This window comes from Penaeus chinensis, chromosome 34, assembly GCF_019202785.1.
Source record: "Penaeus chinensis breed Huanghai No. 1 chromosome 34, ASM1920278v2, whole genome shotgun sequence".
Taxonomy (NCBI): Eukaryota; Metazoa; Arthropoda; class Malacostraca; order Decapoda; family Penaeidae; genus Penaeus; species Penaeus chinensis.
Window position 1 is genome coordinate 33,086,487 of NC_061852.1, and position 15,000 is coordinate 33,101,486.

At 37.5% G+C, this 15,000-nt stretch overlaps 2 protein-coding genes across 3 annotated transcripts in view; one reads left to right on the top strand and one right to left on the bottom strand.

The window, feature by feature from the left end:
- LOC125043565 (GPI ethanolamine phosphate transferase 1-like) overlaps positions 1-2,760 on the top strand; it is a 33,683-nt gene extending 30,923 nt beyond the window's left edge. The window contains exon 16 of the mRNA XM_047639762.1: positions 76-2,760. Within this exon, the coding sequence (XP_047495718.1) occupies positions 76-342 (267 nt within the window). The 3' untranslated portion in view covers positions 343-2,760. The remainder of the gene's footprint in view (positions 1-75) is intronic.
- A 10,579-nt stretch (positions 2,761-13,339) lies between these two features.
- LOC125043798 (ras-related and estrogen-regulated growth inhibitor-like protein) overlaps positions 13,340-15,000 on the bottom strand; it is a 52,348-nt gene continuing 50,687 nt past the window's right edge. The window contains exon 7 of one of the 2 annotated variants that reach the window (XM_047640101.1): positions 13,340-14,549. In XM_047640101.1, coding sequence (XP_047496057.1) covers positions 14,337-14,549 — 213 coding nt within the window. In that variant the 3' untranslated portion in view covers positions 13,340-14,336. The remainder of the gene's footprint in view (positions 14,550-15,000) is intronic. The other variant, XM_047640102.1, reaches the window with a different exon arrangement.

The window sequence follows — 15,000 nt, forward strand, 5'->3', positions numbered from 1 at the left end:
GGGAAAAACATTTAAAAAAATCAAGTTGCTCTGCATTTTGAATACATCAGTATCTCTTTCTTTTTCCCTTACTAGGTTCCAACCCGTGCCCTGTTCTATGTGTTTCTCGTGATGTCAGACTTCATGGCACTGCACTTCTTCTTCCTCATTCGGACAGAAGGCTCTTGGCTAGAAATTGGGACATCACTCAGCCACTACATTATATCTATGGCTACTACACTTTTCCTGATTCTTCTTCTCTTCATTGCTAAATTCCTCACCAACATCTGCCTCAGAAAGCCAGCAAAAGAAGGAGAGTTTGTTTTGCCACAAGTTAGTGTTGGCAGACCTCATAGGGATTAGAGAGATACTGACTTTCTTGGTAGTCCTGCCATACATGGATTTTATATTTAGATTATTTATGTATTTAAACCATAAATAAAAGACATTTTTAAAGGTTTTGTTTGAAGGAAAACTCATGAGAGTTCAGTGTGGTCCTCTAAGCAATATACAAATAAATGAAGAAGTCTAACTCTTGCCCATTTTGTTATTTATGGCAACTCTGTGTTGTGAATAACTGCAGATAGTTTTTTTTATGTTCTGAATAAAAATTGACTTAGTCCATTGATAAAGTGAACCAAACATTGTTGAGTTATTAAATGTTCAGAGTGTAACTCAGTAATTCCAATCAAGTTATATTTGACATTTACCAGAAAAATAAATGAAAAAGAAGTTACAAAACTTTTTTGTATGCTAACAAATTTTCAGAAGTGAAATTTCTCTAGAAATGAATTTTGTTATGTATATACTGCTTTTATATTTTATTCTTCTCCAATGGATGAAGTGATATGTATTATTTGTATGTAAATCATGTAGATTTTTTATATAATGTATTATATTTGTGATGTAGTTGAAACATTATTAACTCTGTTGGTGTTTCTCATTGAAATGTAAAAGGCAACAGCTTTTCTTTTTTCTTCTTGAGTTGGTGCACAAGCATTAAAGACACTTTCTAGCAGGGATATATATTTGCAATTATTTGTAAAGTTGATATTTTGGATAATAGGCCAAAATACTTGTGGTAAGAAAAAAGTGAGAAAAAAAGCCATATCAGCCACTCCAACTTGATCACCTAGAAAGATTTGACCTGAATATTAGTCACCAATGTTAAAATGGTAAACTTTATAGATGCTTTTTGTCTGTTTTTATTAGCCATGATGATTCCAAATTGACATCTCAAAAATTATATCCCAGAAATGTCTGCCCTAGAATTTTTATATGAAAATAATGGTTCCGAAGTGTTGTTGGTGAATATAAATTTCCTGAAGTTCTAGTTACTTATCAGTATTTATCTGGCAATATTGAGTATTGTCATGTAGCTGAATATTATGCAAAGCGATTCAAAAGATATGCCCCTAAAATTACAAATTGTATTGATAATTTAGGCTATACATTTTTATTTAAAACATGAACTGTTTTTAATCAGCTATAGCCATTTATATTCACATATGACCAAAGTGTGATCCATTTTCAGGAAAGCAAGCTTCTTTTTTTACCCAGTTAACAGAGATATTGTGTAGGGTTGCTACAGTGATTCTGTTTTAAAAAATGAATTTGCTAACAAGGGCTAGAACAGCAACTAGTTTTTTGAATAGCAATATTTGGCAGTAAGTTACCATTTCCCTATGCAGATGCCCCTCCTAAGCTACAGCTCACTCATTGCTTAAGAGTCCGCCTTGGTCTCCAGGCACTTGAATTACCACTGTCCCACCGTTGCTACTGTGATATTTTCAATTGCCATTTCAGTGTTAGTTTTCATTTCTGTGTGTGTGATTTAGTCTTTTAGACCACTTCATTTAGGTTTTCCATAGAAGGTAATCATATTGTAGTCTTATGATCTTGAAGGCCACACTATTTTTAGATACGTGTTCATCAAAAAAATAATGCAGGATGTCCATGATTTCAATACAGCACACCATGTTATTCCAGTTTTTTTTAAGGTGTTTTCATGAAAATGGGACAGTTTTTATTACAGTAAATTCATCTGTCTGACTGTTAACCAAGAATGTCCACTGTGTTTTTGATTTATTAATTTATTTACAAAAATGGATTCTGAGGCACCTAGTCCCCAAGGAATCATTTACTAGGGAAACCTTTACCTGTTTACCCCATTCCTTGAATTTTCAGAAAACACTTTTTTTAAAAAATTATAATAGAGATAATTCTACTCTTGATAATGTTAGTGACGATAATTATGTTAATAGAATTGAAAATTTTATTTTCCTGGATATTCAAGGAATAAGATAAACATGTACAATCAGGTAGTCCAAGTAACTCACTTCCCGATGATTAAGAACAAAATTACCACAGAAGACTATATGGCACTAAGAGCTTTATGTACCCACTAAGGCAGAACTATGATTCATAAGTTGCAAGTAGTAGCATAGCAACCCAATTCAAAATCTCTTCTAACATGATATAGGATCACAGTTTGAACAGATGCTAAATATGGTCTATTATTAACAAAAATGAAACAATATAAGTCACTTGAGTATTGCAAATACTTAATGCACATCTAAAGTCCATAGTTATGTGTAAGGAATACAGCATGTACTACAATCCACAATTAAGACCCTTAAATCACAAATTCTGATATACCCCTTTGTATTTTTTTAAGTCAAAAGCAATGATCTGTCTTATGTTAAAGTCTCTTGTATTTACTCTTTTGTTTATCCTGTATAGCATATTTACCATAATTTTAAAAGAAGTTAAGTGATATTTGAACTAGTGATTTAGTCATGTCCCAAGGCTGTGAGGCCAACTTGTCTGATTGGCCTTGATGAAAAAAGAAACTAGAAAATGAGAAATTCACTTCAAAGAATGACTGACTACATACTAATGGACTTGCAATGCACAAACTTTACTGATATTAAGTGCCATTTTTGTGACTACTGTGTTTTTATGGTAATTTTTCAAAGCATGATAAAAGACAAAAAGAGTAATGCATTGATTTTATGCACTTTAAATCCACCTCATCCATTCTTTGTAATGGTAGTTGTATATCTGCATTTTAATATTCTTATGGATTGTTTTTGTAGTGCTCAAAAGCATGCAAGAAAGTGTGTTTATGAATCATGTACCCCACAATTTTGCATTTTGGCAAAAGGGCTCTAGTATTTTAAATTAATTTACTCATTGGTGCCAGGAGTGCCTATGTACATGCACTGTACTATGCTATTGTTTTATTAATTTGCTTATGTACAGGTGCCTTTTTTCTTTTTACCCAGCCCCCCTCCCATGCCCATTGTTATTGTGGGGGGCATAGATGATGTGAACTGAGGTTCAGTATTGGGGGTCGGCCCTACCTTTGGCCTCAGTCCTTGGCTCATCAGTTTTTTTTTTTTTTTTTTTTTTCTTCTTCTTCTTCTTCTTCTTCTTCTTCTTCTTCTTCTTCTTCTTTTTCTTCTTCTTCAATTCTCCAACCCCTTCTGCCCACTCCCTAATACGTAAGAGCTGTGCTGAAAGGATGAAAGGCTTTGTCAGTCCTGAACGGCCTTGGAGAGCCATGGGCTTGGTATTCACTTGCTTAGCTCCCTAGCCTCACCCCTCATGGGGACCCATAGGGGTAGACTTTCTCTTCCCCATATATTTCAGGCTCACCATAACCAATGATGAAGATTTTGTACCCTTATTAGGGGCATTGAGGCTTGCACCACTATCAGCTATCTGAAATTTACTTCTCTGGTTTCCAGATCCTTGACTTTCCTTTGATCATGGCTCTGACCACTGCTGTTGCTACCCCGTCCTCAATGATTGCTGACAAATTAATCCTTTTCAAATCATTCACCAGGACATTACTTAACTTTCAAAACACATCCCTTCCTCTCTCCCAATATTATCCACTCCATCTCCTCACAGTCCTCTTTATATTCTGCTCCCTCCTCCTTTGTTACCACTCTTCATCCTTATTGTCCTTCTTACTTACTCTCTCTACCATTCCCTTTTCCTCCCATCCTCGTCCTTCTCTGGTTTCCATTTCTGCAAACCTTTTGAGTATTCTTTTTAGTCCAGTGAAGTGGGGTAAATTTTTTTGTGAATCACCCTACAGCCTCTTATTCTGACTATACCCTCCTCTTGCAACAATGTCTCCAAAAACGAGTAGGCAAAGTTTCCCGTCTGAGCTTTCACGCCTAGTCATAGATCCGTCTGAGTCCTAAGTTCTTGCATTATTTACCTTGTCAGACTTCACTGGTAAAATTATTCCTGGCCAGCCTCACTCCTCCTTTAGTGAGGAATTATTTTCATCTCTCTGACTGATTAACCAGTCTACAACAAAGATTAGTCAGATTGTGAAACGACCTGCTTGCTTGCCTCGTTTACAATGATGCAATATCAGTACAGTGCTACACTATTCCCCCCCAGTGGCCGGCAAAAGTCCTACATCAATATTACCAAGACTACCATCTGTAGCCATGACCTCCCGATGAAGTTTATATTGGCGGCGAATCCTGCCCTGCCCGACCCCTCCTCCGTCACTGTCAGAAATGGTGTTATACCTTCCCTGCCAAGAACTGTTGCTCCACAGCCCGTTGCCCTTTATATGCCCAGTCACGCACTTCTGCTCTTCATATGCCTGTCCCCTATTCCCCCCTCTTCATGTTACCTTGATCCTCTCCACTCTTAATTGTGGGTGCTATATCTTTTCCATTATTCATGTTTACACTGATGGCTCCAAATCCACCTCCGGTGCTGGTTTGGCAGTTACCTTCCCAACTCGCACTTTCAAATATCCCCAGAATCCAGTGCCAACCTGAACTGTGCGCACTCCTTTTTGCCTTAATACACATATACTCACTCCCTTCCCCTTCCCCTACTTTTACTGACTCCTGTAACTCATTATCTCTCATAAAGTCTATGCACTCTACCAATCCCCTTATCTGTAAGATTCAGCACTGGTTGTTCGACCCGCCATAAATCTATTTTGCTGGATGCCCAGCCATGTTGGAATCCCCGGCAATAAACAGGCAGATACTCTAGCACGTTCTGCCGCAATGTCCACATCACTTCAAGTTTCTCATGTATTCCAAATACGGATTATCCCCCCCCCCCCCCCCACACTTTAAGACCTTCCTGTATACCAATGGAAATTTTTCTGGGCAAGTCTTTACACTAATAAATTATATACTGTAAAACTATCAATGTCCTTCTGGTCAGCACCATTTCATCGGAACAGACGTTGGGAGACGGCTCTTGCCCATTTACATATTGGCCACACCCGTCTAACACACTCCTATCTGATGTCACGTTCTGATCCGCTCCTGTGTTCCATAACTAATGTCCCTCTTTCAGTTCCACACATTATGTTGTCCTGTCCACACTTTGCTGCCGCCCGTACCTCTGATTTCCCCCCCCCCCCTATCCTTCCTTCACCGACCTCCCAACTTATCAGACATCCTTACGGAATCCCATACTTTCTGCTTCGACAACCTGTTCTCCTTCCTCAGACGCATACACATCCTTCACTTGATCTAGTCCCCCTTACCTAATCCTACCTTAATATATTCAGTCATCAACCCCTTTACCTATCTTTAACGTTTCCAATATTACTCTAGATTGTTTATGAATAATAACTAACTACTAACCCAACCGTCCTTCACTACTCTTTACTCCTTTGCTTCTTACAGTGCTACATGACCATAGATGTCTACCATATTTATTTTTTGCTTTTAACCATAAACCATTCTCAGACCACACCCTAACTCACTTTCAGAAACTCTTGAGGACATTCAAACTTTCTAATCATGACCCCCCAAAAATATGCCTATCTTTCATGCACCCTCTAATCTCTCTGCTCCCATTCCCTTTACACTGCTGACGTCCATCCTCCTCCATATTCTCCCTACACCCTTTCCTGCAATTCACTTCAAACACGCCCCATCCCCCCTGCTCTATCTCCCCTTTCTTTCCCTGGTATCTCTTCCGCTCCTTAGATTCACATGTGACTGACTTTTGTCACAACAATACCCTTCCCCGGATCCTCCCTTCCTGACATGCCTCCTGACTTCACCGCCTCGTAATAATAACATGATCGTCCATATGAACATTTTCTGACACAAGAATTCAAAGAAACTCGACTTTTAGACCCATCAGTGTATAAAACAAAATTATTGAAAGTGTATGTATCCAGTATCAGTGAATTGTTTTCTTTCCTCATACATTCCCAACTTTGTTGACATTGTTGTAATAGTATAATACTGACTTATCTTTTACACTTTTACTACAAAAAATGTGTATATTGACATTGTAGTTTGTACCATTATGTTTTTATTACTACCGTTATGCTTCATCATTATGGATTCTATAGAACTCTGAGACGAGAAGTCTCCTGTGTATATACTATTTCAGCCTGCACTTCCCTTTGATAAGAAAAAAAGTTTGTCCTATCAAGGCTTTCATTATCCTGAAATAAAAAGTTTATAATTTAGGTAATTTTGAATGGTACTATAACTTGATTTTTCTTCTGATTTTTCAGCAAGTATCTTTTCGAGACTTCGGAAAAAAAGAATCCAAGTATGCAGTCCTACAGCTTAGATTATAATTGGTTGTTAATTCTATTCGTTTGGAATACTGTAGTCTTGGTTCATTAATTATTTTAAAACTAGAAGAATCTTATTTTCCCCATGGATGCATAGCCAAGAGAAAGAGAGAGAGAGACGTCTTTTATTAATATAATAACTAGAAAAATGTATACTTCCTTCTCTCTACTGTCTGTCTGCAACCTACAAATATGTCAGGGTGTACTGGGTACCCAGCCATGTCGTAAACCGGTAATGAACCGACAGATACTCTAACACGCTTCGCCGCTTTGTCCACACCACAACAATCATGTACTTCAGCTACGGATTATTAACCCCACTTTAAGACCTTCCTATATGCCCAAAGATAATCTTTCTGGTCAAGTCTTCTTACCATTATATTACATGCTGTAAAACTATCAATATATTTTTGGTCAGCCCCATTTTATCACAGCAAACGCTGAGAGACGCTTGCGGAGTGGCCATATCCGCCTAATGCACTTCTATCTCGTCCCTTTCTGACCCGCCCCTATGATCTCTTTGTAATGTTCCTCTTTCAGCCCCACATATTAAGTTGTCCTGTCCACGCCTTACTTGCTTTCCCTCACCTATCCTCCCTTCATCCTTAAGGAATCCCACACTTTCTCCTTTGCCAACCTGTTCTTCTTCCTTAGACGCATGCATGTCCTTCACTTTATCTAATTCCAAATTCAAATTCAAATTCAAAACACTTTATTCCATTAATTACAATGGGTATTACATTTATAGATATGTTGTTTACATTATGTAATAGGATGTTATATACATAGATATTATACAGTGCTTGTTTAACTAGATTAGACAGAACATTAATATCACAGATGACTGAAATGTCCTACTTGGCTTGATGTTCAAACGCCTGATGTCATTGATATTTCAGTAGATGTTCTTTCACTTTTGTTTTAAATGTCATTTGGTTGGAAACATTTCTAATATTTTCTGGTAGTTGGTTTCAGATCACCAGTCCTCGGATTTGCCTATTTCTTGCCCAGGTTTCTGTATTCGATCTTTTGATATATAAGTAGTTATTTTGCCTTGTAAGGACACCTGTTATGTTACCTGTTGTTTGTATAGGTAATAGCCAATTTGGGTAATTTCCTTGTATTATTTTATGGATCAGAATACACGTGTCACATTTGTATTTCTGTTGTACTTTTAGCCATTTCAGTTTGTTTATATGTGGTGTGATGTGGTCATATTTATTTACATTTCCCAGTGCTACTCTTGCCGCGAAGTTCTGTAGTTTCTGTGTCCTTTGTATTTGTGTTTTGTTTGTGGAGCCCCATATGTTTAAACAGTAATTAAGGATACTAAGTGCTAGTGTTTGTATAACAGTAATTTTTGTTTCTGTGGGTATTTTATTTTTTATATGATTCAAGTATATCAATGTGCCCATTACTTTTCTGTAGATGTGATTAATGTGTGTTTCGAATGTCATGTATCTGTCTACGTGTACCCCTAGATTTTTTACTGTTGTGTTGGGTTCGATGTAGCAACCTTGGAAATCTATAACTGTATCTGTGGGTATTTTTGCTATGTTCTGACGGCTGCCTATAAAAATACATGGTGTTTTTTGTGGATTTAGTTTCAGGCCATTCATATCGAAGTATATATTTTTTTGCTTCTGTTAGGGTCTATTTGGTCTGTTCTAGCAATTCATTTAGATTGTTTACAGAGGCAGCGTGAAGAAATTGAGAGTCGTCGGTATACTGAACAAGAATACAGTTTTTTGCAATTGATGACATCATTTATGAATATAGTAAATAAGATTGGGCCAAGGATGGAGCCTTGTTGAACACCGAACGAAACCGATTACTTTGATGATACTTTTTCATGGATTTTGACTGATTGAGTTCTCGCGGACAGGTAACTTTTGAACCAAAAATTATCAATTTCGTGATTAGTTAATTTGTTTACAAGTAATTTATGGCTGACACTGTCAAAGGCCGTCGATAAATCACATAGAGTGAGCAAATTGATCTGGTTATTGTCTATATTATTATAAATTTCATTTGTGACTTTTAGTAATGCCGTTTCGGTTGATAATTTATTCCTTAAACCGGTGTTTCGTGTTAGATATATGGTTATTCGCTTCTAAAAATGTTGTTAATTGGTTTGCAACTATTTTCTCGAGAACTTTAGATATTACTGGTAGCATAGTGATGGGTCGATAATTATTAATTTCATCTCTGTCACCGGACTATATATGTATTAATAATTACTGTCAGACAGTGTGCAATTGCTGGTAAACTATCGTTTATGAAACGATGTGCAATTTCATTTGCTCCCACGGAATTTGTCTTTTATAAGTGTTTTATTGTTAGGATAATTGTTTCTACTCCTACTGGTTGCGGTCTGAAGAAATTTGTTGTAGTGTTCGTTTCGTTTATGTTGTGTTGATATGTGGGGGCGGTTGTCTGTTCAAAAGTGCGTCTACCTACTTCTGCAAAGAAGTTATTAAAGTATTCTATATTATTTATGGAATTTTGGGAAGTGTCTGTGTTTTGTTTCTTCTTAGACACTAATGTATTTACTAGTTTCCAGGTTTCGGCAGAATCGCTTCTGCATTCATTGAACTTATTTTTAAAAGGATTAGTTTTCGCCCAGCGGAGGAGTGTTTTCACAGTTTTCTTCTTTTGTTTGTATTCAGCCTGAAGGGTGGTGTTAAAATTTGTTTATCTTGAGAGCTTTGTGAGTATTATTTCTATCATTAATGGCCCTCTTAATGTTGTCATTTATCCAGGGGGCGGGAGGACGGTTAACTGTTTTTGTTTTAAAAGGAGCGCAGAAATCGAGGCCGTTCTTTATCACGTTTGTAAGAATATTAACTTGTTTGTCAACGTCGTCAGTTGTTAAGATCTCTGACAGTGACGAGTCATTGGCTATAATATGTTGACAGAATAATTGAGGATCGTAATGCGTTAGGTCGCGAGAGGTTTTATTGACTGGTTTGCGCTTTGGTTTTTCTATATTCAAGGTCATGGTTATAAGCTCGTGATCAGCAATGTGGCATGGGACAGCGTCTGCGTGTAGTGTAATATCGGGTCTGGTTGTTATTATAACATCTAATATGGATGAGGTGTTTGCTGTAATCCTTGTAGGCTTCTTTATAAGTTGTTTTGATTTATTTTTGTTAATTATCCCATTTAACTTTACATTTGGTTTATTTAGATCGTCATTTAAATCTCTTAAGATGAAAAGTGGTTTTCTCTTTATTGACATTTATCTGAGAATATTTTCTAGTCAAATGATTCTGTGGTGGCATGAGGGTGTCTGTAGATTGTGCCGACGAGGAAGGAAGGATACATACTGCTTTGTACGGTTACCCAGATGGCCTCTACTGCTGTACGATTTACATTTGGAGATATCTTATTTGATTTAAGGGTATCGCTTACATATATGCAGACTCCACCTTCACGTTCTGCATCACATCCGTAAACATGAAAGTTTGGGATGCTGATGAAACTGCTTGATATTTTTTGGTGAAGCCAAGTTTCACTAATACACAAAATATCAACATTTCTCTCCTTAATTATCAATTTGACTTCTTCGAAATGACCGAGGAGGGACTGTGCATTGATGTGTTCTATTCTGAGGGTGTTTAATGATTTGATCGCCGGATTTGCAACGTCAAACATTCTGCTCGCCTTTGTATTTGTTTCTATTTAGGAATACCTTTACATTGTTGGGAAAGCTTGAGTAATAATTATGTGTCATTTTTGTTTTAAAAGCTTTGACATTGGAAATTTGGTTGAAATTATTTTTCAGGAAGTCTTCAATATCGTCTTCATCTGTGCCTGGGTGGCAACTCGTGATATAAAGGTACACTACCTGAGGACGGTCGGCACCTTGCAAGGGTTTTGGCGGGTGGCGTTCCTCCCTTGCTCGTTTGTTTGTTTGTGTGTTTTCCACTCGTTGCGCGTAGTTATTGATGAATGAGCTGTGGTGTTTGTGGAGCAGGAGGGGTAGTAGGGGGGACAGGTACTCCAGGCACGTGGTGGTGTGTCGTATCTTCCCATTGGCGATTTGGTGGGAGATGTTTTTGCTTGTTTTTCCTTTTACTGTTTATTTTCTTATTCCTACCTTAACCCATTTACTCATCCTCTCCACCTTTACCCATTCCAATGCCATCATACTGCTGTACGACTGTTGGCGTGTAGCACCTAATCATTAACTCGCCCCTCTCTTTCCCCTTTCTGACACCTTCCTTCCTACTGTGGTACATGATCTTTGATGCCTAGGACATTTAATTTGCTTTTAGCCATTAACCATTAACAATTTCTCTCCCCTTTCACACAGTGTTGAACTGAAAGATTGTCTTTAACTCTCAGTTTTAACAGTGTGAAACTTCATGTATTTACATCTAAAATGGAAATCAACTATTTTTATTAATTTATTGATTGTTTGTGGCTATGGCTTGTTCTGCATAATTCTGCAATACTGTCTGAGATACCAGTGCATGCAATGGATAAATAAACAGGTAAAAATGTATATTCTTAATGATATTACACAGCAGTATAACTAACCTTAATCTTTTTTCAATCAAGATATGCATGTATCTGATAAAACAGCAAATATGCTACTGCTATATTTTTTTAAACATAAAATTATAGGAAGAAGTCTATGAGAAGTTGTAATTATAAGCCAAAGATTAAAGTCTGACTCGTGTATGTAACCTATCATAGGTTAGACTCCAGCCCGTGACAGAGGTATGTGTGGAATTATAGTGAATCATCGGATATTGTTTACATTCTGCTTTTGTCCATTATACTGCACAGCGCCTTGCTGATATAAAGTTTTCCTCGGTGCTGTGATTACAAATAAAGTTAGTATTGAGCATCATTACTAAATATGAAATATCAGTATTTTGTTTTACTAACCAAAATTAATCATCTTTTAAAAATGCATTGGAAAGAAGCAGTAAAACATTATATGAGGCAGACTGCACTCATGTTTACTGCAAGATAGTCTCAAAGTGTACTAAGATAGGGTTCCTGATATTTTATGTTAATTTTAATTCTGCTTGTTGTTGATCCTTGTAACACGTTCTTTGAAATATATTTGAAAAATACATCTAAAGACATATTTGAAAATATTAGTTAAAACACTAACTAACCCAACCCTAAATTACCTTAGATTTTGGCCTGAATTTCGTTTGTTCCCTGGATTTGGTCCAAAGCCGATGTATGAGGGTCAAGAGTAAAGGAAGTCTCGTTGAGGTTCTGCTATCCTATCACTAAAGAATTAAAAACAAAGCTGGTCAAAACAAATGTCGCCTTGTTCACCAGAGTCATAACAACAGACACCATAACTAAATGAGGAGGAGAGGGATCCAAGACAAGAGAACTGAGGCACTGATGGGTTCGATATCCGTTGGCTTTCCGTATGGCCATGAGAATCCGCACGTGTTTATTAATCAACTATTAATTTTATTTTCTTCTAGTACCAAGGAAATAAAACAATAAAGAAAAGGTAATCGTTTAATATGCAAAAGATACATTGCCATTCCGGCAAACAAGGCATATAATAACTATCGATCCATTGCCATACTATATATGTATTGACGGAACGTGCGATACATTAAAATGTCATGGAAAAATATGTCAACAATTCATTTCAGATGGAAATATGATCTAAATCGTATGATAAAATTAACCGGTGTAATATTTTAAATGTGAGGGAATATATATATATATATATATATATATACATGCATATACATATACATATATACCACTCACAAGCTGGTGATGACCAGGAATAACAATCAGAATGATGAAACATCATAATGAATAACTTTACGTGTAAAAAAATTACCGGAAAAATCAAACAAAATTACTTGTGTGAAAGACTCAACTCCAACAATAAAGAGGACTGTTTTTGAACGACAGGAAACCCACGAATTGGAGAAAATTATATGGTCTAAAAAAAAAAAAAAAAAAAAAAAAAAATCAGGATCCATCACCGTGGTACGCCGTGAACATTCACTCTTCAACATTCAATGACACATCTAGGTGAATCAGAGGAAGAATTAAAAAGAAAATACGGTTATAGCATATCCTCGCGCAAATGATATGTTTAAAATCAGACAAATAATAATCTGCTGCAAAATGAAATGCAAAATGAGAATGCACGGTCAAGTTGTATTCTGAAAGGAGATTATTCTGTGTGCCGAGGAAGTCCCGCTCCCTCAGCTTGCATCTGGAGAGGCCGTAGCAACTTAAGTCCTGCAGATGCGAGCCCGGATGTCCATTTAACTTACTCTCGCTTGGCAATGTCTCGCCATCACAACGCCAACCGGTTCACAACATCGCGGAGATACACCAAAGAATGTCATAGCAGATTTACGGTATTCTCTTGAAGTATTAAAGAAAGGAATTTCTTCCTAAACATTGCTAAAATGTGAAAGTTTTCTGCTACAGAGTAAATTAAAATGCTCTCAAATACTTGGAGAAAAACAAATTAATATCCATGGGGTTCAGGCTGAACCCTTATAGAGGTACGCGAAAGCTAATAAAAAAAAAAAAAAAAAAAAAAAAATTCATACATATGTTTATATATATGTGTGAGTGAGTGTGTGTGTATGTGTGTGTGTGTGTGTCTCCCTCCCTCTCTCTCTCTCTCTCTCTCTCTCTCTCTCTCTCTCTCTCTCTCTCTCTCTCTCTCTCTCTCTCTCTCTTTCGCTCTCTCTCTCTCTCTCTCTCTCTCTCTCTCTCTCTCTCTCTCTCTCTCTCTCTCTCTCTCTCTCTCTCTCTCTCTCTCTCTCTCTCTCTCTCTCTCTCTCTCTCTCTCTCACACACACATACACATATATGTATTACATAAGTAGATAAAATGTATATAACCAAATGGACATAAATATCATATGCAGTACAGTCGTAGGAGATGGACTTCATGGGGTTTCTCATTAGTCGAGAGTCGTCAAAAAGTAGTTTAACAAGCGAACTCCATTTCACTTAATGGACAGTCATAAATCTATGCCAATTTCGCGAGTTAAGCTGAAAACGTTGATTCGCAAATCATACGCAAAACAAGCTACTTCTCTGTTTATATGTACGGATGCACAAAGTATTTGTGTGGCCATTCGTGCTCTGGCACTTTGATATCCCAGGAGCTAAACAATGGAGGCCCAGCCTTCTCTCTAAAAACAAATAATAGAACACTTACTGTTACACATTTTAGATAAACCAGTTCGATTACTTTGCTTCCGTTTCATATATCAGATTCATAAGAAAAGACCGAGTATCATCAGCCGTGAGATATGAGCCGTTTGAAACAAAACTATAATCTAAATACTTCATCACCGGCGGCTGATATAAGCATTTGCCATAGCAGAAACTTGACTCAGTTTTTCTGCATACGAATAAATCAGTAAAACAGGTACATTAAGACCACAATCTCGATTTTGAGCGATCTCGCTTTTCAGAACCAATGTACTGAAGTATACGCTTATTTATTTTCTTGGAACATTTTCCGCTTAAAAAAGAAACAGAAATGTCAGTGCCAGCCATTTCAGAAATGTTTAACACTTGAACCTGCTGTTCAGTGTAACTTTTCCCCTCTCGTTCGCCAAGTCATCGTTAGGTCAAGGCAGCCATAGAAGCAAATCAAATGGCAGGTCACTGACACCACAAACCACTTCACCGCCTGCCGCTGATCCAGCAGTGCGACTTTCGCCACCACAACATCTTGTCCACTTTCCATATCTCCTCCAATCCGGCTCTCCGCCGCCTCCCCTCCCCTTCAACTCTGGCGGATGTGACCTCTCTTCCGAGCTCGGTCTCTGATCGAGACTCGGGGCATGACCGCACGGTGCTCTTGGTGACTCCCTCCCGAGCTCGTGCGGTTCATTAGCTGATTAAACATCTTCGAAACGCTGAGTTTACGGAGCCTTGGGGACGTCTGGCCCTTCAGTTGAGACACTTGGCGCAAGAGGCCGTCGATCGAGTCGTTGACCTGTGGAAAGACCGCAAGGATTTGATATACACATTAATTTAATTATGTATTCACTCTTTTCCTTTATTTTTTTTCATGATTATCGTGGAATATTACCCTTAATTACGGTGGGGGTAATAGCCGTTTGATTATGTCATCCCTTACATATTCTGTATTTTAATTAGCTGGAGTGCCAGAGAGTCATACAGCTTGTCATTTGGAGGCCATCTAACTCATTAGCAGTATGAAGGCGGTTTCCTTGCTTATAGAACTTCACATAAACACCCAAACTACATCTACGCAAATGTATGCAAATATGTGATCTTATTAATGAATGCGTCTTATATATGTGCACATGTGCCTTTTTGACTGGAGATATGGATATGCATCTGTGTGTGTGTGTGTTTATGTGTGTGTGTGTGTGTGTGTGTGTGTGTGTGTGTGTGTGTGTGTGTGTGCGCGCGCGGGCGCG